The sequence below is a fragment of the Colias eurytheme genome, chromosome 10 (assembly GCF_061535395.1).
Source record: "Colias eurytheme isolate Ceu_HAF_F1 chromosome 10, ilColEury1 Martin Lab GWU primary, whole genome shotgun sequence".
Classification (NCBI taxonomy): Eukaryota; Metazoa; Arthropoda; class Insecta; order Lepidoptera; family Pieridae; genus Colias; species Colias eurytheme.
In genome coordinates this window covers 6999050-7024160 of record NC_142989.1, presented here as the reverse complement: position 1 = coordinate 7024160, position 25111 = coordinate 6999050, and the positions used below count along the sequence as shown (strand labels likewise).

The 25111-nt window shown below is 33.4% G+C and overlaps 3 protein-coding genes across 5 annotated transcripts; 2 read left to right on the top strand and 1 right to left on the bottom strand.

Moving 5' to 3' along the window:
- Positions 1 to 844: 844 nt before the first annotated feature.
- ova (ovaries absent) lies at positions 845 to 3172 on the bottom strand. The gene has a single exon (XM_090106068.1). The coding sequence runs from the start codon at positions 2938 to 2940 to the stop codon at positions 1570 to 1572; it is 1371 nt and encodes a 456-aa protein (XP_089962194.1). The 5' UTR covers positions 2941 to 3172; the 3' UTR covers positions 845 to 1569.
- A 2762-nt stretch (positions 3173 to 5934) lies between these two features.
- On the top strand, positions 5935 to 15792 carry TBC1D5 (TBC1 domain family member 5). Of its 2 annotated transcripts, none has more exons than XM_090106067.1 (13): positions 5935 to 6116; positions 6191 to 6258; positions 6757 to 6894; positions 7183 to 7282; positions 8033 to 8149; positions 8436 to 8563; positions 9203 to 9253; positions 9872 to 9974; positions 10923 to 11041; positions 11411 to 11553; positions 12392 to 12584; positions 13215 to 13428; positions 14095 to 15792. In XM_090106067.1, the coding sequence occupies exons 1-13, from the start codon at positions 6114 to 6116 to the stop codon at positions 14368 to 14370; spliced, it is 1653 nt and encodes a 550-aa protein (XP_089962193.1). In that variant the 5' UTR covers positions 5935 to 6113; the 3' UTR covers positions 14371 to 15792. The 2 variants fall into 2 exon arrangements, with proteins under 2 accessions (XP_089962193.1, XP_089962192.1); XM_090106066.1 differs by having other exon boundaries at positions 13212 to 13428.
- A 2721-nt stretch (positions 15793 to 18513) lies between these two features.
- On the top strand, positions 18514 to 24871 carry LOC149905248 (cytochrome P450 6k1-like). Of its 2 annotated transcripts, XM_090106589.1 has the most exons (10): positions 18514 to 18589; positions 19211 to 19370; positions 19966 to 20166; positions 20732 to 20881; positions 21675 to 21859; positions 22020 to 22162; positions 22367 to 22485; positions 22806 to 22908; positions 24167 to 24415; positions 24673 to 24871. In XM_090106589.1, exons 2-10 carry the CDS (start codon positions 19212 to 19214, stop codon positions 24843 to 24845), a joined length of 1482 nt encoding a protein of 493 aa, XP_089962715.1. In that variant the 5' UTR covers positions 18514 to 18589; position 19211; the 3' UTR covers positions 24846 to 24871. The 2 variants fall into 2 exon arrangements, with proteins under 2 accessions (XP_089962715.1, XP_089962714.1); XM_090106588.1 differs by lacking the exon at positions 18514 to 18589 and having other exon boundaries at positions 18838 to 19370.
- Positions 24872 to 25111: the final 240 nt, after the last annotated feature.

Here is a 25111-nt window from a genome sequence, read left to right as displayed (position 1 = left end):
GTCACCATCATCAGAGCAGGCGCTCATACTCGAAGTAGAACGTCCGTAGGTATTTTACTGCCTTTTTAATCGATCATCGATCGCATTTAAAGCAAACCATGACTCACAAGAATTAGTTTGAGTGTTGCCACTCGAATTTTTACACTGAATTTTTATCATTTTTAACAAAGATTAATTATTTCGTTAATTTAATTATTTCATTAGTGGTAGATTAATGAATCAACCACTTATTTAAAAAGATCAAAGTAAACTTTAGCTAGTTATAATTATTTAGTAGTTTGAGGGTAGTCGTTTATCGTCGTTGCGCCGACAAATATATTGTATGGAAATATTATTATTTTTTTAATGCCAACCGGTTAAAACTTGTTTAAGCCAGTTGTCTCCGGGGATTAACCGGTTATTACCGGTTTATTTATACACCACACTTGTATTTGTATTCTATGACCGTAGCGTTCAGATGCTTTAGTTGCTTCTTTGTTCATTCCAAAGGGTGGAACATCTGAACATTTCTATGTAATTTAATGCTCTTGCGAATACGCACTGTTCGGTTTAATATGCGCATTTAAAATGTAATATATTGCGTCGTACTCGTAGGTACCTTGCTGGAACACTGTCGATAAGTAAAATTTTACCGTAATACGCATGATTTGTTAGTTTATAAAATCATGTTGTAATAAAACATCGAGCATCATGTTCGATATATAAAATGATAATAGAACGGCGAATGAAGTATGTTCTGGCACAAGTAAATTCTCTAGTGCTTAGTCTATCAGCATCTTTATGTTAGTAAAAGTCTTTCATTTGATTTAAGAAATTTTAACTTTAATAATAAATTTACAAATAGTATAAAATTAACATTAAATGTCGTAAATGAGGTCGACAAGAAAAACTAAGGCATATAAAATAAAAATACTTGTTACAGGTTATTAGGTATCACATTTCTAGTACATATTACATTACAGAAAGACGAGAACGGAGAATCGATGATCAGCTAGGTATATTACCACAAGATCGCATCCTTCTTATTGAAGTGTTGCCAACTTCAGTGTTTGCAAAATTGATTAATACGATATTTACGCAATAATGAAGGCATATTGAAAGATAAGTTATAATTATTGGTTGAGCATAAAACTGAGTGCAATTAATATAAAATTGTCATGTCAGTAATTTTAAAAACGTTCACTTAAATCATTTCGATCTCCTAAATTCACAGAAAAAATATCATCTTATCAACATATTACAACATTTAGGCCTCGTTCCCATCTGCAAGAAAACTTCCGCAAGAAATGTCCGGCAGTCTGTCTGACAGCAACTTGTAAGTCTACTTGCAGGTGGAAACGCGGAATTAGACTTGCAAGCTTAATGACATTCCAAATACATTGACAACCCTGTCATACGCCATTTTGTGTTCACGTAACCGCCATTTTGAACAAAGCCGATCAGTATTGCCAGCTTCTAATTCTATAATTGTCATAGCCAGTTTAGAAATGAAACATTATATGACATTAATTTTTTAATCAGGAATACAATAAATAATAAGTCAGCATACCTATATTAAAATACATACAGTCAATCTAATGCTATAGTCTGTAAATTGTTCAAAGAGTGAGTGATGAGAATTACAGGATGGGGTTGTAATATAAGTGAGGAGAGGGGTCGTTGTCTCGCACCACAAGGTTCAGCAGGAAGCGCATGCGGCGTCGCTGCGGTGCGCCGCAGTACTGCCCCGCCCCTCATTACACAAGTAATCCCTGCTCTAGGATCACAGTTCTCATTAACACTAGTCTCTTCATCGTCTGAACACAGATCAATCACCTCACACTCACTGTCAGTTTTATTTAATGGATCACAGCTTTTCACATCCACTTCCATTGTTTCAGTATCAGGCTCCACATACACAATGTCTTTCTCTTCGACACACTGTCTACTCAGCGCTTCTTTCTGGAGATTATCTATATATTCTTCTATTTTCTCTAAAGACATCCGTGTTACATCTACAGATACTGGCTTGCACTTGAGAAGCAATAGCTGACCCTTTATATCCAGAACCGTTTTACACCTCTGATTTGGAAACACATGCTTTCTGTGCCAATAGTCTATGGGCCTTTTGTATCGGACCGGAAACACATGATTTTTGCCTTTACTACCTACATTTTTACTACATATTATTTGATTACAGCAATACCTCTCTACTCTTTCACGAGAGTAGCTAGTGTCTCTTTGAACATTAACTTTGGCATTTTTCAAATATGCCAAAGACGAAAATGGATATGGTGGGCCTCTGTCTATGCTTGCAGCATTCCGTCCATTTCTTGGCCGGACATCTGTAACACAATTATCTGGGACTTTCTCCTCATTCTCTTCTTGTATTGGTTTGAGCTTTAATGCAGACACAAATTCTTGTAAAGAACCAGAGCAAGATGTCTGATAGCTTTCATTGTTACACAGTCTCTCGTGAGCCTTTAGAATGTCAACATTATCAAAGTGACTGTCACAGGTATCACACAAATAAATATCAGCTGGCTTATCATACATCAAGTTCTCATTTCTAAATGTTACTAAGAGCCTTCCAGTCGGGCCATGGTAGAGAGACGTGGTGTGGTCGTTGTTGTCAACGTACGTGAGTATACTCCGGTCATATCGAGCTAAGTGCGCCGAGAACAATAACAGAAAGGCGCTTTTGTGATAGTCATAGCATCGCTTCACTAAATTCTTGAGCCTCGCTTCCCAGTCCTGTGGAACTTTACAGGGTCTAACGAAGGGGTGAGAGAATACAACATTTTTCGGCCACCAAGGCGGTTGTTTAATATCTTTGGCAGTATCATGACCCCAGGAACATGTCACCATGAATGTTATGAACTTTTCCAACTCGGCAGCTGAGACCTTTGATAGATCGATCGGGTTCCCGTTAGCGAACAGCAGCGGCAAGTTGGCGATCATGATTGCGATCGCTTATGGTCATCGTCGAAGAAGCAGCGCTTGCGTTTTGGTCCCGTGTAACATTACAACAATAGCTTTGCACTGCATTATTCTCATCAACACTAAACACTTTCAATATAGCACATAAATTTTACGATTTTTTAAACGTAAATTCCAAGGATCTAAACTTGTTTCGCTCTCAAAATAATTAAAAAATTCAGAGAGCAAGCGCGTTCGTTAACTAAAAAGAGAAAGAATCATATTTCGTCACAGAATAAACTTCCACAGATTATATTACACACAAATCGCAATAGAAATCAGCTATCAACCATCCCAAACCATCCCGATTCCCCGCTCATAAGCATAATTAATATGTATATTATTATTAAATAAAGTTAATGTTTTTAAAATTTTATGTTATTCTAATTAATATTGAAGAATTCTATGAAATAATAAAAAAAATATATATATGACTCCGGTATACTTTAGAAATAATAAGTTCTTTCGTTTTATTGGTTGATTACTATACATAAATTATAATAATATAACGAAGAATATTGTCTGAATACCATATAAAATTATTGTATGTCTTTATAATTTTCTTGTCTTTTTTATTAAAAACTGTTAGCTGAGTAAACACTGTAATCTGTGAGAGCCAAGAAGCTTATATTTAATACACTGGAGATTTCAGTATGAACATTAACTCAAGTAACAAGAAAATATGAATTATGACGTTGAATGACGCCTGTATGTTTTTTTTATCCCTTTCTCACTTAACTTGGGCAAGTTGGTGTGAAAGGGATTTAAAAAACATACAGGCGTCATTCAAGGTCATATTTTCTTGTTACAAGTTAACCCTTAATAGGGCAAAGGCCAATTGGTTACCACCTCAGTTTATTGACCATAAACCAAGGAACGTTTTATGCATGATTTCATAAATTCATCTTTTGGAAGGTGTAAATAGCGTATAAACTTTTATTAGACCTGGCAATAACGTAACTGAAAAAGTTTACAAACTACCAACAATTAAAAAAAAAGTATCGAAAACACATCGAAAACAACTCTCGTTAGAGAGTAGTATATTCTTTGATCGAAAAAATTTGAAAATTGGAGGTATGTGGTTGCGTTAGTTATAATTTTGTTCTACTAAGATTCCGGTAAATGGTTTTGTGATATTTGGTAGCATTATTGAATATGTTTAGCTGCATGACTGTTATAGTAATTTTTGAAATGAAGTTTGTACTATTCAGAAAATCATTGTAAGCTCGGTGGTAAAACTTATACCATTGCCTGGTTACACCGACATACTATAGTATTTGGTGGTTATATAGTTACCATTACCCTTCTCGCAATTGCTATTTCAGAAAATGTCGAATACTAACATCAAGAAAAAGAAGCTTTCAAACACTGCAATCGAGATAATTTTAGAAGGAAATCTCTCCGATATTGAAAGCAGTGACGAAAGTATCTCGGAAGAACCACTTTAGGGCACTAACAAAATTGGTCAGATAAGATTCCAAGGCATAGCATACCAAAGTGCTAACTGTAAATATGCGCGTTTGGCTCGGAGTCTAATAGATGGATTCACATGCAAAAAAAGAACAACAAGTATTATTTTCAAGAATAAACAAGGTGGGAATTTCGGAGTACCCGCTGAAATCAGACGCTCTTCTGTACCACACTACCCAGAAATCCAGGAAAAATTTACTAGATGTCGATTATGTAGCACGAAAAGCATTCAAAAACGATCGAGAATTATTTGTAACATCTGCAAAGTAGCTTTATGTGCTACACCATGCTTCAAAAGCTTTCATATTGCTCCAGAAGAAAGAGAAGCTAGGGACTGTAGCAGCTCTAGTTCTTGTACCTTGACGGGCTAAGGTCAAATAATTACCACCCAATTTTCACGTACTTATGATTATATATTCTTAGATTTTCTTGAATACGATTAAAATAGGTCCTAATATACGAATAAATAATAACACAAAAACTGTTTTTTTAATATTTTTTACCTCCGCCCTATTAAGGGTTAATGGTCATAGTGCAATCTCCAGTGTATTAGATATAAGCTTCTTGAATATAGCAGAGAACTCCTCTATTGGGTTGAGGGTGGGTTGAGGCTTAGATTTAGAGGCTTAGATTAAATGATCTAAGTGTTGAGGTATAAACTTAAAAATTAAACTGTTATTATTGTAATTTATTGGCTTGGACTCCTGCATGCAGGACTAGTTTTTTATATTTATGTGTGATTAGAATGAAAATGCACCATGTACATATCCTCCATTTCTTTCCCCTACACTAATTATTAATTATTATATATTTATATAGTCTGTTCTGAACTGTCACAAAAACAATTATGACAGCAAAAAAAAATATCAAATTCAAATACAAAAACTGTCAGTTGTCACCTTCCAATATACAATCAGCGTTCCCAACCGTACGATAATTATCGTACAAACACGATAATTTGGTGCCTACGTACGATGTACGATAGCATGTTATTATCGTACGCTGATTTTACGATAATTTCTATCAGGCAAAATTCGAGAATTTATATTATTTCACCCATACAAATATGAAATTTTGACGTGTTTCATATCGAACTTTCATGGGAAAAGTGAAATTTTGTCAGATTGAATTTTAAACTTGGCGCGTTTATTGAACATAAAGTGGAAATGGAATCGGTTCAGGTCTGTAGTCTGTACCACGCGTAAAACCAAAGAGTATAATGAATATTAGGGCACGTAAAACGTTTGGGTTTCAGCATGGTTTCAGTGTCCCGTTGATTTGACAGCGGTAGTTAAACAAAGATTAACTATAGAGAACTTGCATACTTATCAATATTACAATTTATATGATTTATTTATTTATAATTGACTTTATTCTAAAAAGTACGATAATTTCGAACCAAAAACGCCTAATGTACGATAATTTTACGCCCCTGGTACGATAATCAGCTCACTTCAGGTTGCTAACACTGTATACAATACGATTATTGTCAGAATCAGATGTACAACACATGTACAAACATATTTGTGTTATCTCAATTTGATTCATGAAAATACCCTACCCGGAATATAGGAGAAATAAATAAGTATAATAAACAGAAACTTTAAAATGTTTTTTCTATAATTGTTGCATAAAATTCATTCTTGTTTGTATTTTTTTCAACTTAAGCTTAAATTGACATAAATATGGTAAGTTCAACGAAGAACTGGTTATTTATGTGTTTTTTTTTCTTCTACTATTACTATTAAATATTTTGTTCAAGGAGCATAAAATTAAACACGATTCCATGGACTCTCCTTCTTCGACTACCAGAGAAGCAGTCGATTACAAGTAAGTAATAATATGTCTACATATCTGATCGCAAAGAATATATTCCTTTCTTTGTTTCGGGCACAATATCTTATTTATTCCCGCCGTTTCTAAAAAAAAATATAGTAGAAAAAAATATTTGGGTATTGTATTGACCTAAATATAATATTTGTTTATTGATTAATGTGAAAAACTAAATATAATTTTGTTCATTGAAAAAATATGTTAAAATTATTCTAATCTCTCCAATTTATATTTAAAACTTAGTATTTGACTTGAAAAGTACTGAGTATAAATTTATAAAGCATTTGAATGCCATAAAACTAAAATATATATCTAAGTACTATGCGATTGTTACTTTGAAATAACATTAAAAGTGTTTAAAAAAATAACAGGGTCTAAACTTTTAATAATTTTATAGAATTAAATCTTATTAAGACTCAAATTATTAGGGAAGCTGGACAGTAAAATAATAAATGCACTTCTAGATAATATATTAAACATTTATTGTGTTTTCAGTCTACAATTTCCAACATGGTCAATGGAATATTTGAAGAAGACATCCATAGAGCTGAAGTTAGTGAGGCCTCGTAGCTTAGCATGGGCTGTCATGTTGAACGCAATCCCATCACCTGATGGAGGAGATATTATGTTAAGGTAGTATGTGGAATTTTTGAAATTTCAATATAAATTTCACATCTAAAAAAATTAGACCCAACCTTGGACTGCATCTATTCATTGAGATTTTTCTAAATTTTAAAAATAATGCAGCAACAGAAATAAACAGGCAATGGATTTTGAATTGCTGTCTTACATAATGTGTTAAATGAATGACTAATTAATAAACAGAAAAATGATATTTAATTGATGTCTAATGTTTCTTGTGCATTTTCCTGTACATATTAGAGAAATAATCTTATTTAATTTATATATATTTACTTACAGCATTAAGGGCCATAGAAGCTTGTACAATGATCTGAAAGAGAAATTATCAATGGATCCACGTGCAGTTATCGGAGATGATCCTCTATCACAAAATGATGAGGTAAAATAACAATTTTATTACATTTTTCACAATCAAATCAAATGTTTTATATTGTATCATAAAAATTTTCCTTCTATTTAGGTATTTCAGAAAAACAATAATTTTTCATTAAATTTAAATAAATATTTCTGGATGTATCACTTGGTTCAACATAATATTAATTTTCTAATCAAAGCTTATATTATTACATATAATGTTCTTATAATTTTTTTCTGTCTCAGAAATTGGAACAAAACAATATTTATTTTGGGGATTGAACCCCACAGCCTTTGGTCAGGGTCACTTATCACTGCACAAAGATAAAGAAAAACTTCATTCCACTTGTTCCATTTATTTTAAATTTCCATAAACAAGTATTTATTTAGATATTGCAGATATCTTCTTAATATATATAAATCTCGTGTCACAATGTTTATCCTCAATGAACTCCTAAACCACTTAACCGATTATAATAAAATTCGCACACCATGTGCAGTTTGATCCAACTTGAGAGATAGGATAGGTTTTATCCCGGAAAACCCTCGGGAATGGGAACTATGCGGGTTTTTCATTGAAAACGCGGGCGCAGCCGCGGGCGGAAAGATAGTTTAAATATAGTATTATTTACGTAAATTTATGTAAATGTTTTTGTAGACACACAGAACAATATAATTGGCTTTAATAAAGGGAAAGGAAAAAAGAGTATTGTTCCATTCCATTGTTTGTTTAAATTACTAATGAAACAGGTTTTGTTCTTTGTTTGTTTTTCAGAGTGCCTGGAAACAGCATTTCTGCGACAATGAGCTCAAAGCATTAATTTTACAAGATGTAGTTAGAACATTTCCTGATGAAGTATTTTTCAGAGATAAGGATATTCAAGATATGATGGTAAGTTTTTTTTATATGTACTTACAAAAAATTTAATATACATTACTAAAGAAACAAAATTATTCATAGTCTCTGGTAGCAAAATTTTCTTATAGAAAACACATGTGTAAATATTCGAAAATCCTTCTTAAATTCACTGTGAATGTCTTTTTACTCAATAAGGCATTGTATAAAGCATGATATATTCATTTTGTAAGTTGTTGTTTTCTGATCTTTTTGTTATATTAAAAGATGGATACTAAAAATATGAAAAAAAAAAATTAAAAGATTTTTTATTTATTTTAAGGTTCGCGTATTATTTTTCTGGGCAAGAGCACACCCGAGTCCTGGATATCGCCAGGGAATGCACGAAATACTTGCACCACTGTTGTATGAGCTTCATAATGATAGAAAATTTGCGCCCAATGAATTGAGGTTATTTACTTTTATTATTATGATTTTTTTGTGTAATGTGGCATAGTACAGTAAATTATTTACTTCTACTTGTTAAAAAAGTCATAAGTGAAATACATCTTCAGCTACATAAGCTGTTTAAACCTTTACTTATCAAATTGTCTTATTTTATTGTCATCTTAAAGTACAGAAATTTCGTAATGATTTTGAGTGGGATTATGTTATATAGACCGCCTCCTTACAGTGGTTGACGTGTGAGCACTGAGGTCCTGGGTTCGATTCCTGGTGGAGACAAAGAAAAAAAATATGTCTCGGTCTGGTAGGACATAGAAGGTTGATCACTTACTTGTCCCTAAAGAAAATCGATCAGTGAAACAGATGTATAATGCATCTGCCCCTTACCCCCCTAGGGGACATGGGACTTCACTTATGTTATAGTTTGTCTGACTCATTCATTGATTTTTTCAAGGCATTTAATCCTATTATAGACCTATTTCAGTTTTGTATGTGGGAGTAAAGAGTTAATACTAATCTGTAATTCCAATAAAAAATTAATATATGTGAAACATTTTTGTGCATTTGTATGCTAATTATATGTAAAGAATTATTTAATATAATGATATTAAGGTAATATATTAAACGTTTTACATAATATTTCAGTGATACACTACGGTACTATTTGGATGACAGGTTTTTGGAACATGATAGTTAGTAAGTATATTTTTATATTATTTGGCTACTAAAATATGCGTGTGTTATAGTCTATAGACAAAAATAGTGATTTTAATCTGTAATATTATAAACACAATTAACTCAATGCATGTCTATTGTCTATATTCGAGATCTTTATAGAAAACTAAATTATCAGAGTGCAACTGTAAGTATAAGTGAGAAATATAGGATAATCAAATGTTTATTTAATCTATATTTGCTGAATGATTGTGACATGACATAATAAGAGACAGCTGCTTTATTTTATAAATAATCAGTAATCCATAAATATAAACAGAAGTTAATTTATTTTCTGATTACAAAATGTACAGTACAAGTTCAAAAATGTATATCAATGAACTTAATAAAATTGAACCAAGTGAGAAAGAAAATTTTTTTTTTCTTCTAACTATGAACTTAAAAAAACATACCAAATAATCAAACAATCGATCTCAGAACCTAGTTTAAAACATTAAAACCTGGACTAACCAACTTATTAAAAAGTCAGACTTAATAATTCGGTAATAGGATATTTTTTGCAAGGCTTAAAACCAAAGATATACCAAAATATGCCATTAATAATTTTCATTATTTTAACTTGATCGTTATATGTTTCAGTATGTTATTTAACGCTGTGATGAAGGGCTTAGAACAATTTTATACAACTGGAGATGTAATACCGACGTCATGTGGCCGCTTGCCTACTGCTAGAAGCTTACATGTAAGTTATTTATTCTTATAACTATATATCATACTCTATAATCTAAAATATTATAACTTAATTGTTATGAAGTTATAACTTCACAGCACATTTAGAGTGCCCAATTAAAAAAATCATTTCTATAGTAACCAGTTTACAAGAAGAAAGGTTTTTTTTTTTTTTTTTTTTTTATGTCAGAGCAAGCAAAGGAGCAGATGGGCCACCTGATGTTAAGTGGTCACCACCGCCCATAAACACTTGTAACACTAGGAGTGTTACAGGTGCTTTGCCGGCCTTTTATAGACAAATAAGCTCTTTTCTTGAAGGCCCCAATGTCGTAGTTGTTCGGGAACACCGCAGGTGGCAAATCGTTCCACAGTTTCACCGTACGCGGAAGGAAGTTGCGGGTGAAGCGGACAGTGGTGGAGCGCCAACCATCCAGATGGTGCGGATGGAACTGGTTTTTACGGCGTGTGGTCCGGTGGTGGAACTGTGCGGCTGGTAGTAGGTGGAACAATTCCTCAGAGCACTCCCCATAGTAGATTCTGTACAGTATACAGAGAGACGCAACGTCTCTTCGCACTGACAGAGGATCGAGCCTATCGGAAAGCCTACGGTCATCGACAATTCGAGCTGCTCGACGTTGGATGCGGTACACGTTGTAGGTTTACAATGTGTATGGAACATTTATGGCATTGATACAAAAAATTGCAGTGTAAATTGATAAATAAAAATAAACCATACATCCTTACAAACTCCTTTATAATATTAGTGAGAAAATTCTTTTTTTGAAGTGAAACTTCTTTATCGGGGTTGGACAAAAATTTAGTGTAACATTTTTGCGTTACGCCGTACGCGTGACATTTTTGCGTTACGCCATACTCGTGACATTTTTAAGGTCATAAAGAAGTTTCACTTCTTACGTGTGTACTCTAGTACACGCATACATTTTTTTTTTCGCTGTTTTAGAATCAAAATGAAGCAGTGCGGTACTTAGAGCGAGTGAGAGAGGATTATTTAGTACCAGCGGACCCTGAGCTCGCCGCACATCTCAGCAACTGTAATATATCTATGGAACTGTTTGGCATGTATATATCGATTTTTATTTTCTATATAATATTTCGTCATCGTTTTGATAAAATTTTAAAGAATTAAAATTATGTTTAGCTAAAGCTAATAATCGGTTAATATGTAGTTATAAATATCTATCAAACGAAATAATTTTTGCTTGTCTTTTATTAAGATGATTCTGATGGTGACATTGTTTAATAATTATGTTGCTGCATAAGAAATTTAAAACTGATATTTGAATGGCAGTATCATCCTGATTGAAGTAACATTTTTTTATAATAATGTAACAATAAAGTGTATTTTTTTAAACAAAGATATATTATGTCTATGTCATAAAGCTGAAATTGTGCAATATCATTAATTATTCTTTATCTTTATATTTCCAGTCGCTGGCTGAGGCTATTATTCGGTAGAGAGTTCCCTAGGACCGAAATACCTCATTTATGGGGCTTCATATTCTCTGATGGACCAATGCTGCCCAATGTACATTACATTATAGTCGCTATGCTCATTGCTATAAGGAGTACATGTGAGTTTATCTTTATCTCTTGTGAAGAAAAGTTAAAAAAATGCTATAATATATTGTAAATATTATATTATAGCATTTTTTAACGAAATCTAAAAGCGATTTATTTGTGCATTACTATTTTGGAAAAATTAGGTATTTAAAATTACATATTTGTGTCTTTTTTAATGTCATTAAAATTTCGGTCTGATACTTTTAATTTTTACCATAAACTTAAACGATTGCATTTAGTAGCTGTTATTTCCTTTAAAAAAATGTGTATAATCTTTTTTAAATGCCAATTCAAACAACTTTGCATGATATGTACACTAATTTAGGAATTACACCGCAAATGTTTCTTAGTTAATAGTTTTTAAGCCTATTTGTATAAATTCCAATTTGTGAACCAGAAAAAAAATTGGTTGTTTGTAAAGTAGGTTTACGATCGAGATGTTTACGTGATAACGTCTTATTGGTGGCAGCGCTCGAGATGAGACGGGAGATCGGTCCGTCTCTCTCTCGTTATACCTGCGATCGCGCTCGTGAGGTTTTGGTGTGACACAAGTTTCTGAACATGTCACCCAACTAAAACGATTTTAAAAACGTTATCACGTCAAAATGCGATAATATATTTATAATATAGAAAAAAATCTGGTATTTAAAATTATTTGCTTTTTTAAGGCCATAAAATTTTCGGTCTGATACTTTTAATTTCTACCATAAGTCATAAGTCGGAGTGGAAAGCGTGAGGTTTTTTCGTTACGGAATTTCTCGATTCGGTCCCCGTGCTCAAGGCCCGTGATAGAAACTATGCAATAGCTTAACAGTTTACTCAGATATAAGTTCATATCTCCCATTTCAGTACTATCCTGCGACACTGGCTCAGCACTATCCGTGCTAATGCGGCCAATGAGCGTGTGCGCGGCGCACGTGTGTGCACTGGCGCTGCACTTGCGGCACCCGCGGCACCCGCGACCCCCCACACCGGTGACACCAGTGACCCCCGTGACAATGGTCACCCCCCCGCAGGATGTAGCAGCTAATTCGCAACATACGTACGTATTTGTTTCGAAAATGGAGTAAATAATTTGGATGTTGGATTTTCCACATTTTATGGCAGTGTTATAGCATGTCATAAAATGTGGAAAATATGGCAGCAATAAAACAACGAGACATGGTGTTGTAACGTCTGTATAATGTCTGTGTAATGTTTGTCCAATTTATTTTGAGTACAACATGGCTTATATTATTCTATTATACTACATGCTTGTTACAATCTTAACATATAAGTAAATCGTGTGCTTAATCTATCTACGTGACAATATACAGCTGATATGTGCAAATATGTAGTCGCTACATTCGCCATGACTGGTTAAATCTGGATTGATACATTTCACTGATTGATTTGTATGATCATCTGCACTCCTACCTCGTGCATTTAGACCAAACGAACATAGACCTAGAGCTTTGTGATGTTTTAGTGTAAGCGAAAACTCGTATTCAAAACATTCATACGTTCAATATTAGAATTCTTTGCAAAAAGAGAACAACAAAAGAACTACGCCTGTTTAAACTAAAATATTTGACAAAGTGGAGTTAGATTGAGCATATTCGCTCGTTAGATCTAAATGCACCGTCACACAAACGTATTTCGACAAAGCAAAGATGATACTGAATTTCAGCAGGTGCGAGGAGACTGGCAGCGTTTGGTTCGAGCAGCGTGGGCGGGAGAGCGACTCGGAGGGGTCGGAGGGCGTGGCGGAGGGGGGGGATGTAGCACGATCACTAGCCGCGCTTGCATTGGTGCGTGCGCGCTTACCGCCCGCACTAGCGGCACTACGAGCCGCGTTGCCCCGCCCACCGCCCGCCGCGCTGCCCGCCCTGCAGCAGCTCGCACAGGTACACACATCTTATCTTAATACTATTATAAAGGCGAAAGTTTGTAAGTATGGATGTATGGATGTTTGTTACTCTTTCACGCAAAAACTACTGAATCGATTACAATGAAATTTAGCACACATATAGTGGGTAACTTGGATTAACACATAGGATAGGTTTTATTCCGGAAATCCCACGGGAACGGAAACTATGCGGGTTTATCTTTGAAATTTCGGGCGAAGCCGCGGGCGGAAAGCTAGTATAGTATATAGAAGAGCGTGTGGTTCGAGCAGCATGACCGGGAGAGTGACTCGGACGGGGGAGATGTAGCACTTACCGCCCGCACTTGCGGCCCTGCGTGCTGCGTTACCCCGCCCGCTCCCTGCCCGCCCTAAAGTAACTCGCGCAGGTACAAAAAAATAGTAGAGTAATCCGGTAAAACTCATTTGCCATGCGGAATTGGTGCGGGGCATCTGTACTCATGCACCGATTCGTATAAATTTATTACTAGGCTTTTAAAAATATAGCTATTGACGCAACTAAATATGGAACGCATGTTATATCCTAACTTATTTACATGTTAAATACACGTCTTGAAGGTGAAATACAATATCCCTTCTGTAATTTATGACAAATAGCCTCCTATATAAAAAGACAAACCGTTAAATTTATCAATTGAACCCACAGCTTGCGGCGCTCCTGCAGTGCCGAAACCACGCGCTCATTGACGTAGAAACTGCATTAGAAGCCGCAGAAAATCAATCGAACGACGCGGTCGGCAAGAAACAACTAGTTCCCGTGGTAATGCTTGCGGGAAAATCCAAAAAAGTGAATCAAAACCAAGTGAAACTTAAATTAAATCAGAAAGTGAAGGAAGTGCCCTTAAAAGTGTTCCACCAAGTGGAGTGTGATAGTACAAGTGATCTGCCGTTCCTGGACCCGCTACGGATAAGGACAGAATGACTACGGCGCAAACTAATGCTATACAGTTACTACCATTGAATGCACTCAGGTATTCTTTTTTTATTAAAGTGATTACATTTTTTCTGATGTAGAAAAAATTTTGGGATGGTAAATATGTAAGGAAATCCTTTAAAACGTAATAGAAGATTTATATGATTATTTCTGTCTGAGTGTGGTTGTTCTTGTGTGCCATTTTGTTCAGTATAAAAAGAGATTGTTGCAAGCAAAATATGATACATAAATTAAAAACTTGAGTAAGCTATAGACGATAAACAATTTTGTATGATACGATAACTACTTGTTATGTTGGTATTGAAAATGTTTAAAGAATTTATTATGATGTCTCTTATAGCTTGATCGAACAATAAAAAAAGATTAATTATTATAAAAATTACGATTAGATAGTAAATAAACAAGCATACTAAAACTTTTTGTATGCAATTTCATAAAACATTAGTCAAATATATCTCTTTGATTCTTTAAAATATATCAGTTGTATGTATATTATATAACTGCCTGTTAATAACAAAACTAGAGAAACTACTACATCAGGTAGTTTTTAAAACTATAATCGGTGACAAAAAATGCTCAGGTATTTAATGTTACCTCTACAGAAGATAAACCCTCGCAAAATATTAATGTTATATTACGTCATAGTTACTGTCTTTGTCTCGTTTTGTACTAGTAGGCATTTAAAGCCACTTTTTCTAATTCTTTCATTACCTGTTTTGAATCTGTTTCTTATATTTTATTTCAAATAACCACATAAGTTGATAACTAACACAAAACACTGTCTATAACAAGACAGCAAATAGCGTATCTTAATGTAATATAAAAATGTGCTGCTAATAATATTTAAGAAACAATTTAGTATTTATCTTTTTCCATAGAATTCTATATAGCAAAGTTTTGGTCCTTCAAGTCGGATCGTACTGTATTTGTAGAATATTTATTACATACATTATTGTAGTTCCTTTTAATAGCGTTTATTGTTTTTATGTCTTATTCTGCTTAACTACAAAAATTTTATGAAATAAGTTATGATTTTTTATGCTGAATTTTCATTCACTTTACAAATTGTTACTATTAATTTTTATAATGTTGATCAAATGCGTGTTTGTTAGTTTAGTTTAAAATATTCTGTGATAAAATTTGTAAAAATGTGTAAGCGCAAAATAAATATATTAGTTATACATCAAGGAAGTATTAAATATTAATTGCTCACGAACAATTGTTATTCTTAGCTGCACTTAAAAATTTCATAAAATTGGTTCTTCGTTTTCTGAATGATTCAGTCATTGTATAACTAATTGTTAATTTTATTAAGAATTTATTGTAAACTAGAAATAAGTAGAATTAAATGTTTGTAAGACTCAATTTTATTCTATACTTTTACATTAAAATATATGGAGTACAATATTATTTTTTTGTATTATTTGACTAAGTTAGTAGCGAGTACTGCATTTCTATCTGACGAGCGATTGCAGTGTGTTAACCAGCATACGTTATATAAATCATGCCGTTTTGTTATTCACAACCTTTAAATAAAAACTTATAATATATAAAAATTAAAAACTAACTTGTTTCCCGCAGCTTCGTCCGCGTGGTTATAGAAATTGCGCCATCTATCGGAATTTTTGCAGTGACTAAAAATCGCAAGTGCAGCGGTGGCTCAGTAGCGAGGACCATGGACTTAAAATCAATAAGTCTTGGTTCGAGACCAGGCGAGCGTGCAGGAATTCAATTGATATTTCATTTATCTGCGCTTGTTATAACATCACTGCTCGAAACAGAGAAAGAAAACATCGTGAGAAATCCGGCATGTCATACGTAACACATTATTGTTATTTCGTATCTCATAACGGTAATATAATCAATATTATAATTTATAATTATCTTCATCACGTGTGGTTGCAGTGTATTTAAAGATTATCATCGATCAATAACATTTAAAATTTTATCGACTATAACGATAATCTTGCGTCGTTTAGGTATTGAATGATTGCATCTGACCTTACTTCATCCGTCAGAAACACAATATCTTGGAACGTTTTTTGTTTGGATCGTTTATCCACAATATACGTGGCTTTAAAGTATCTTGGAACGTTTAAGGTTTTATCCATAATGTTCTAATAATGTTATCGAGAGTCCCTCATTTTTGGAAAACATTTGTTGAGCGACGAAGTTGGTTCAACTTTTTGCCGGTAGATATATCAGAGCCATCTGGTTAAATCAGTCGTTTCATAATTAATAGCCTAATCTTCGATTTACTTCGATCGATACACTATTATTTCATTTAACTATACGGTTAGATAGATTTATGAAACGGCACCCATTAATCAAGAAACTATCTACTTGGCTGTGATGTGTTATATTATGTTACAGTCGAAACTCATTACAAGTCAAAACTACTTTTGACTACCGAAATCAGTCTGAGGACGTCGCGGTCGCGTCGGTCAAAAACTTTCACTTTTTGCAGTCAGAAGTGGTTTTGACCGCAAATGAGTTTTGACTAACATGTACACCTTGCTGGATATTTTAGTAGTACGAGTACCTAAATACTAAATAGATATACATATATCATGTGTATAGTTACTCATTGGCGTAGTAATGTTTTTATGATTTGTGATTGCATTGTTATCACTATAATTTTTGTTATCTGTACTGCGGGCTGCGGCATGCATCCAATAAGTGTCTTACTATAATTATTGACCTATCCTATGTTATGAAGTTGATATAAATTATTTACCTTAAGATAATAAACTTAGTATTTTTTTGTCATAGTCGTGGTATATTTTAATACTTGGATGAAACGATAAAGACCAGCTATAATAAACAGCTAGAAGACATTTCACATTCAAATTCTCATTGAGTTAACGAAATTAGAAACAACAGTTCAATATACCTACGTACTGCTGTCTGCTACGAACAGCTGCAGCGTTAGTTCAGTGGTTTGAACCTCAGACTTAAAGCGGTTGGGAGTTTGAGACCGGACGAGCGTGCAAGAAAAAAAAATAAAAAATTTGTATACATTGTCGCACAATTACTTTCTTTTTATGACAGGTGATATCCACTAACCCGCACTTGGCCAGCGTGGTGGATTCTGGCCGGTCACAGGAACAGGCAGCGGGAATATAATATATGGGTTGATGTTGTTCATAGTACAACTTGCTTTGCTGCGGCTTCGTCTGTGTAAAAATTTGTTTTTTTTATCAACCGTTTTAATTATTATAACAAGTCGATAACTGCGTTAAAAACAACCGACTTCAAACTTGCACTTGCAACATTTACAAATACAGACAAAAATGCTCATAAAATAAAAACTACTGGACCTATCCGAATAAAATTTTTATGGGACCAATTCGACACCATTCCGCATCGAACAAAAAAAGAATCACGTAAATCGGTTCAGAAACCACGGAGTAATCGGTGTACATACATAAAAAAAAAAAAAAAAAAAAAAACATACCGGCCGAATTGATAACCTCCTCCTTTTTTTTGAAGTCGGTTAAAAATTGACAGCCTTCTTTCTTCTTTTTCCTATTATAAGGCATCCTTAAACTTTTTTATTATATAAATAGGGAAGATTAAAATTTAAAAATAAGTGAGTAATATTATTTTTTAAATAAATTGCCCATAGCCCATATTTCGATATATTTTTCGCTTGCATTTATCTCTTACCACGCTTTGACATACTTAAATCGACATTCAGCACTAAAACGTTTTATTAAGACATTCTTACAGAATCAAAACACAGTTTTTTTATAAATTACCAGACGTGTTAATTTTTTGAATTGTCTGACCTTGTATGAATTGGTTTTTTGTTTATAGTAAAGATGGAATATATCAAATTAAAGGTCAGTTAGGTGACGGTCTGAGTCTGACGGACTGATTTTTCACTGCACATCGAAATAGTGAACGAAGAGCTTCGCATTTGATAAGAAGCCCGGTTTTAGCAGTTGGAAAAATAAAGTGAAGTAACTAGGTACCTACATAATTATATTTTTTCTTGGTAAATTCAGAAACGTCTGCCAGGTTAGGCAACTGCACCTATATTACTCAGATAAAGTAATGATAATATTATGGTAGATAAAGATTATGATTAAGGGATTACCTTAAATAATGCAGTTTACAAGAAAACGTATTTATAACCGTGGACATATTTTTATTCCTTTACTTAAAATTGATACGATAATTAGCTCCGTGTTCTCTGAAGTAGGTGAGTACAATTCTTTCAAGATTTTCGGAAATGGAAATCTAAGATAAATAAATACAAACATCCTATAATTATTTTAAGTATTTAATTTCTTAAATAAGAATGATAGATACCTACTCGGTACCTATTTGATTTAGGGGCCGAAATCCGAATTAATGTAGTACAATACAGTTGTCCTTAAAATTTTGTGTGAGCTCAATTTTACTTAAAACTAACAAGCCTTTAATAAACTCAAAAAAAATTGCTTATATTTAGCATATTAATTGCACTTTGTAAACCCACTCTAAAGCAGAATATATTATGTCGCTGTCGAGTGTCGTCTGGTTGAATCTACTATTTGTTTGAATGACTAGCGCGTTTATTGAATGACGACATTCAATTGAATGACTAGGCCGAACGTTGATCTAACAAGCGTCACTCAACGCCAAATTAGCGAGCAAGAAGAGTTCTCTGTTCCAAGAGCTATGTTATAATCCGCTAACTGGTTGAACGTTGACTGAACCTTGTTAAATCAACGTGCGGCCTAGTCATTCAATAAAATGTCGACATTTAATTCAGTAGGCAGCAAGTCATTCAATCAATTAGCAGATTCTACTAGATGACGGCGACATATACCTTTTTCAGGATGTTTTGGAAACTTCTTGGCATATTAGTGATATGTGCTCTAACATGGCTGTACGTGCGCTGGACCCGCGTGCGGCAGTACTGGGCAAAGCGCGGGGTGCCGCACATGCCGCCGCACCCCGTCATGGGGAGCCTCACCTTCCTGCAGCGACAGAATCCCGTAAGAAATTTACCAAACTTTTGTTATCTGAAATAGAACTAGTATGATATACATATATACTGTGTATGTATGATGATTGTTTTAACGAGAGATTGTAAACAAATCTCAAATCAAGAAAATTAAAAAAAAAACACCATTTTGACTAAATGTATGGTGGAATTTCTTTAACAATAGTTTTACTTTTTAAACAATCACGCATAGACCCCGCAGCTTTTCACTCTTGAGTAATCGCATATTTAGATAGATTATATTATAATCTACCCAAAAGTAATGTGTTAAATTGTAGTGATATTTTACGGAACACAATTATTTTTATTAGACTGCTTTTCTGTATTATTTTAAAAGTTATTAAGCTATTGCATAGCTTCTATCGCGGGCCTTGAGCGCGGGGACCGAATCGAGAAATTCCGTAACGAAAAATCCTCACGCTCCAAAAACCATGGCTTGAAGGCATGCTATGCGCTTTACCGCGGCAGTTCCCGAGTGCCACTCGTTTTTTTGTATTGTATTTTATATTATTTTCAGGTAAGGTCTTGTATTGAATTTCCGACGGATCAATCTCGCGAGATAGATTATCATATTTTATGTTTTTCAGGCAGTATGGATGATAGAATTATACCAGAAATTCAACGCACCATACATAGGAGCGTGGTGGTTCTGGCGACCAGTTCTTATCGTCCATTCCCCAGAATTAGCTCGCAATATACTCATAAAGGACTCCGCTAACTTTAGGGACAGGTTCATGCGATCTGGCGCATCGGATCCCATTGGATCTCTTAATATATCCTTCATTAAGGTTCGTATATTTGCCCCCGAAATATTATGCAAATATCCAATGTGCAGTTACTCTTATAATACTCATTAAATCATAATAGACGACTGCGCATAATATCTATGCGCACTTACATAAATAAAAACTGACTGGGATTAAACCGTTAATAATTATTTTGATTTTTTATTATTTGCTTTTTTATTATATTCAAAGTACATGTATATGTCGTGGCCATATCGTAGATTTGCTAGAAATGAGACCATTTCGTGAAATGATCAATCATTTAATGAAATGAGCAAATCTACGATATGGCCACGACGTATACAAGATCTGAATGAATTATCAATTGAATTCGTTTGATTATAAAAAAATGATGACAGAAGTGTACGCTTATAGCACAGTAAACAGAACGAATTTGTTATTCTGTTCACTATGCTTATAGCATGCAATTTTGTTGAGGTTGTATCGTGGCAAAATTAGATTGCGTCAGCGGGTTTATCCACTTCTTATGTAATATTTTTTGCAGGATTATTTATTAAAAATCTTTATAAGAACGATATATTATAATTAATTGATTTATTTTTTACAGGAACCACAATGGTCTATAATTCGGCGCCGATTAACTACGGTATTTACGGCTTCAAAACTAAAAGCTTTCCAAAACTTATATGATACAAAATCTAACGAATTGATCCAACGGATCGAATCCTCGAAGGATAAAACTAAAATAAATTTGCGGGTAAGTTGTTTATTTGCTCGCTGCGCAAATAAAATTTAAATAATTTGGAAAATCCAAAAGTGCACGCCTCATAATTTTTTTTAATAAATATTTATTAATTATTATTTTTGATTATTTAATAACAATTAAACCACATCGAATCAGACCCTGAAAAATGAAAGGGTTCTATTCCTGAGCATACTCAAGCGTAAGAGAAAAAAAAAGACTCGATTAGTAAAGTATTTCGGTCGCTATCGTGTTAACAAGAAAAAGGATCCGCACATACAGACACACGGACGTCCAAGACAGAACTTTTTTAAACTGTTTTTTAACTAGTTTAAATAACAAAAATGACATCAAAAATATCATGAACGTTAAAAATAGTGTTTTTTCTTAATATGTGTGTGTATGTATTATCTTACAAGTGCAATGTATGATACATAAAGACATTTTAAGTTTGAAAAATCAGATGTTTTGCGCGAAGTGACAGTAGTACCCACCTCAACGCTTCGCTTATGAGGCGTGCAAAAATATAGCCTTCCGCCCGCGGCTTCGCCCTCGGTGTCAAAGGAAATTACCATGAAAAGGAGACGTTTCACGGAAAAAGTAGCTTATAAAAAATAAAAGTAGCCTCTAAGGTCTTAAGTCTGAATAATCTCCAGACACAAAAATCGAATAAAAATCGCTCACTTGTGAGCGAAAGTTTGCGAGATTTTTGCGCCGTGAAAAACAGATACCTAAACAAATAAATACATTTTCGCAATTTACAGTTTCATATTACCACCAATTTTCTTACGACCAATTTTCTTCCCAGAATCTGTTCACAGACTATACGACAGATATAATTGGTACAGCTGCTTTTGGTGTCAAAACGAACGCCACCCTCACAGGGGAAGATCCCATGAGGGTTGTTACTAAAGCCTTCATGAATTTCGACTTATATAGAGGTCTTTGTTGGAGCAGTATTTTCTTTATACCAGAACTTGTGGATATTTTTAGGTAAAAATACTTTGTTGTTTCTATAGACTTCGATTATAACGTCTCAAATATAACTCTCAAAATGTGTATTATATTTCCTAGAACTCAATTTTGCATAGGTACGTTGTATTTATTCTTTTTTATATATTTGTTTTAATTTAATATTCTTATTTATCTATAGATTTTCATTATTCCCTAAATGGGCTACAGATTACTTTAGGAAAGTTTTACGAATCGCATCGGAACAGAGAAAGGAGGAAAACAGAGATTTACTTAACCCAAAGGATTTACTTGATGCGCTTCTCAGCCTTAAAGATAAGGATGGTAAAGGAATAATTAATACTCAGTTTTATTAAGAATATAATATCACATTTTCAATACATTTTTTTTTCAGTAATTATTAAAGTTACATTTTTTCAGATATTTTTAATAACGATGCACTTTTGACTGGCTTTTCAATATTGTTTCAAATATGGTCAATTTAAAAAGACAAATAAATGTATATTATATGCTCGAATACGTTTCCAGACGTTTCCGATGATATAATAGTAGCAAATGCAGCCATGTTACTATTTGGTGGGTTTGAGACTTCTGGCTCCATCATAAGCTTCGCGTGTTATGAATTAGCATTCCGACCTGAAATGCAGGTAAACTATTTATTAAGAAATTGTTCAGAAAGAAACATTTAAGAGAATTTCCGACAAAAGTACCGACGATTTAGTGATTTAAAGAATTATCAAAGGGCATCCTGGGTTTTTCTTTAGTTAAAGAAAGTCTTCCATCTCATCATTAACAAAATTTTATCACATGCTTGGCTTGATTGAGTTAACAATTTAAGAAGACTTTAAGTAACAATTCCATAAAATAGCAGAAAACATATTATATCCCAATTATCCCTGTTTTATTGAAAAACAAATGCATCGGTGAAAATTCATGTCCTAGAATATAGATAATTTTCTTTTTTCAGGATAAACTATATGCAGAATTAGTTCAAGTCAAAAATGACAATGAAGACGGTCTTGATATAGCAAAACTTGCTGAATTACAGTTTCTAAACTGCATTATTAAAGGTAATTTTTTCAATAAGATTGTATATTCCAGAATTTTCTGCATTTTTCTTTCCTACTCGTATATATTATACTAGCTGTACCCACATTGCTTCGCTCCTGTTTGTCTTAGCGTGATGATATACAGGGTTACTTGTAAAACACCAGCAACCTCGCAGGACAAGATAGCTAACTGTAACATCATAAGTAACAACATTTCTTCTACGACTATTATGGCATAACGCAATAAATTATTTTTAAATGATTTCATTATCGAAAGGACGACACGACGCCCCCTTCCCCCTCTCGTTCGCTTCTTGTTTACGTAATTTTTGGGATGCGCGTAGAGTTTACAATATTAAATTATACAATATTAAATTATACAAAATTAAATCTAACAAATTATCAAAAGTCGTAGAACAAATGTTGTTACTTATGATGTTAGCTATCTTGTCCTGCGAGGTTGCTGGTGTTTTACAAGTAACCCTGTATAGCCTAGTGCCTTCCTCAATAAATGGGCTATTTAACACTGAAATAATTTTTCAAATAAGACCAGTACTTCAAGCAAACAAACTCTTCCTTTTTATAATGATATTCTGTAGTCTACAAACCAACACAAATCTGTCGCAAATATTAAGTCCTACAGATTTATATTTTATACTAGACTTAAATATATTCGATAATAACCAGTTTTTTACATTGGTAATGATATGTGATTAGAAATCTCTGTACCGCCGGTTTTGAGCGATAAATATAATTATAATCTAATTATAATTGTGATACCATTCAAGATTTAGATTTTATAGATGATTAGCGGTAGAGCTTAAAGAATACAATAACTGTATGGTTTTAATGGATTCAGAAATAACACGTTATTTTGAGATATATTATTTAAAGATAAAAGTACTCGTTATTCTTACGAGATAAAAATTAATCTTTGCAAACATTGACGTATGTGGCACGATAAGGCGGAAAGTATAATTATATAGAAAATACATTATAACAACATTTAGAGATTTAGCTAGGATTTAGAAAAAACTGATATATTGTATACCTAAGGCATAATGAATATTCAATCATAATTTTATTCGGATCTAGTATATATATATATTGGAATAAATTTATTCTGTAGATTGCTCCAGGAATATAATTGCTTAGATGTTCGTTGATAATTGATATATTTATACCCATTTATTAATTACTTTATTAACTCATGAACCTTTCTTCATAATATACACATTTTACACACTAAAACCGTACTAAACAAATCCACAAATTTTAGAAGCCCTTCGGAAATATACTCCAATGGGTTGGCTAGATAGAGTTGCCTCAAAGGATTACAAAATCGACGACAAGCTAACCATTCCCGCTGGTATGCCGGTCTACATCAACGCTATTGGCATGTATTATAATGAAGGTCTGTTCCCGCAGCCTAAGGAATTCCGTCCAGAACGATTCTTGCCAGAAAACGAAAAAGATATTAAGCAAGCTACGTACATGCCGTTTGGAGAAGGACCTAGGAATTGTATTGGTAAGATTTTTTTTAATAGGACTATAATTGATGTCATTAATTCCTAAAGATTTTGCAAAAAGGCTGCAAATATTTATGTCTCATACCATTACCTAGTCTTTAAATATACTTTGCAATATTATGTAAATACTTGTAATTTGTTATTTTAAACTGACTATGTACTTATCATTTTTAGAGAATGGTAAATTGAAAATGTATTCAAAAATATTTTTTATAGTGTGCTATTTTAAGATAAGTAACGTTTATTTTATTTTCAGGGCAAAGATTCGGTCTCGTAACAGTACGGCATGCTTTAGCGAGCATGGTATTAAAATATAAACTTAGTCCGGTAGAAAACGCAACGAAACCTAACGACTTGGAATACGACAAAAGGGCACTTTTCATTTTACCAGGAGAAATACTTCATATTAATTTTATCCCTAGACGTTAAAATGTGTTTATGTCCATTATTTATAATTAAATGTATGATCTTTATAAATGTATAATTATTTTTCAGAATAAAGTTTTTAAGTGATACCTAAGTATTTCGTATTATTATGTCCCTCGTCCTCTATTTAGTTCACTACTCGAAAAATGATAGGTGTAGGAAATGACTACTACTACACATTAATATCTATGTAGGTACATTATAAACACTGATTTTGTATGGTATTCATAGCGAATTTTAGTAAATGCGAATGTGGAGTACCTAATTTA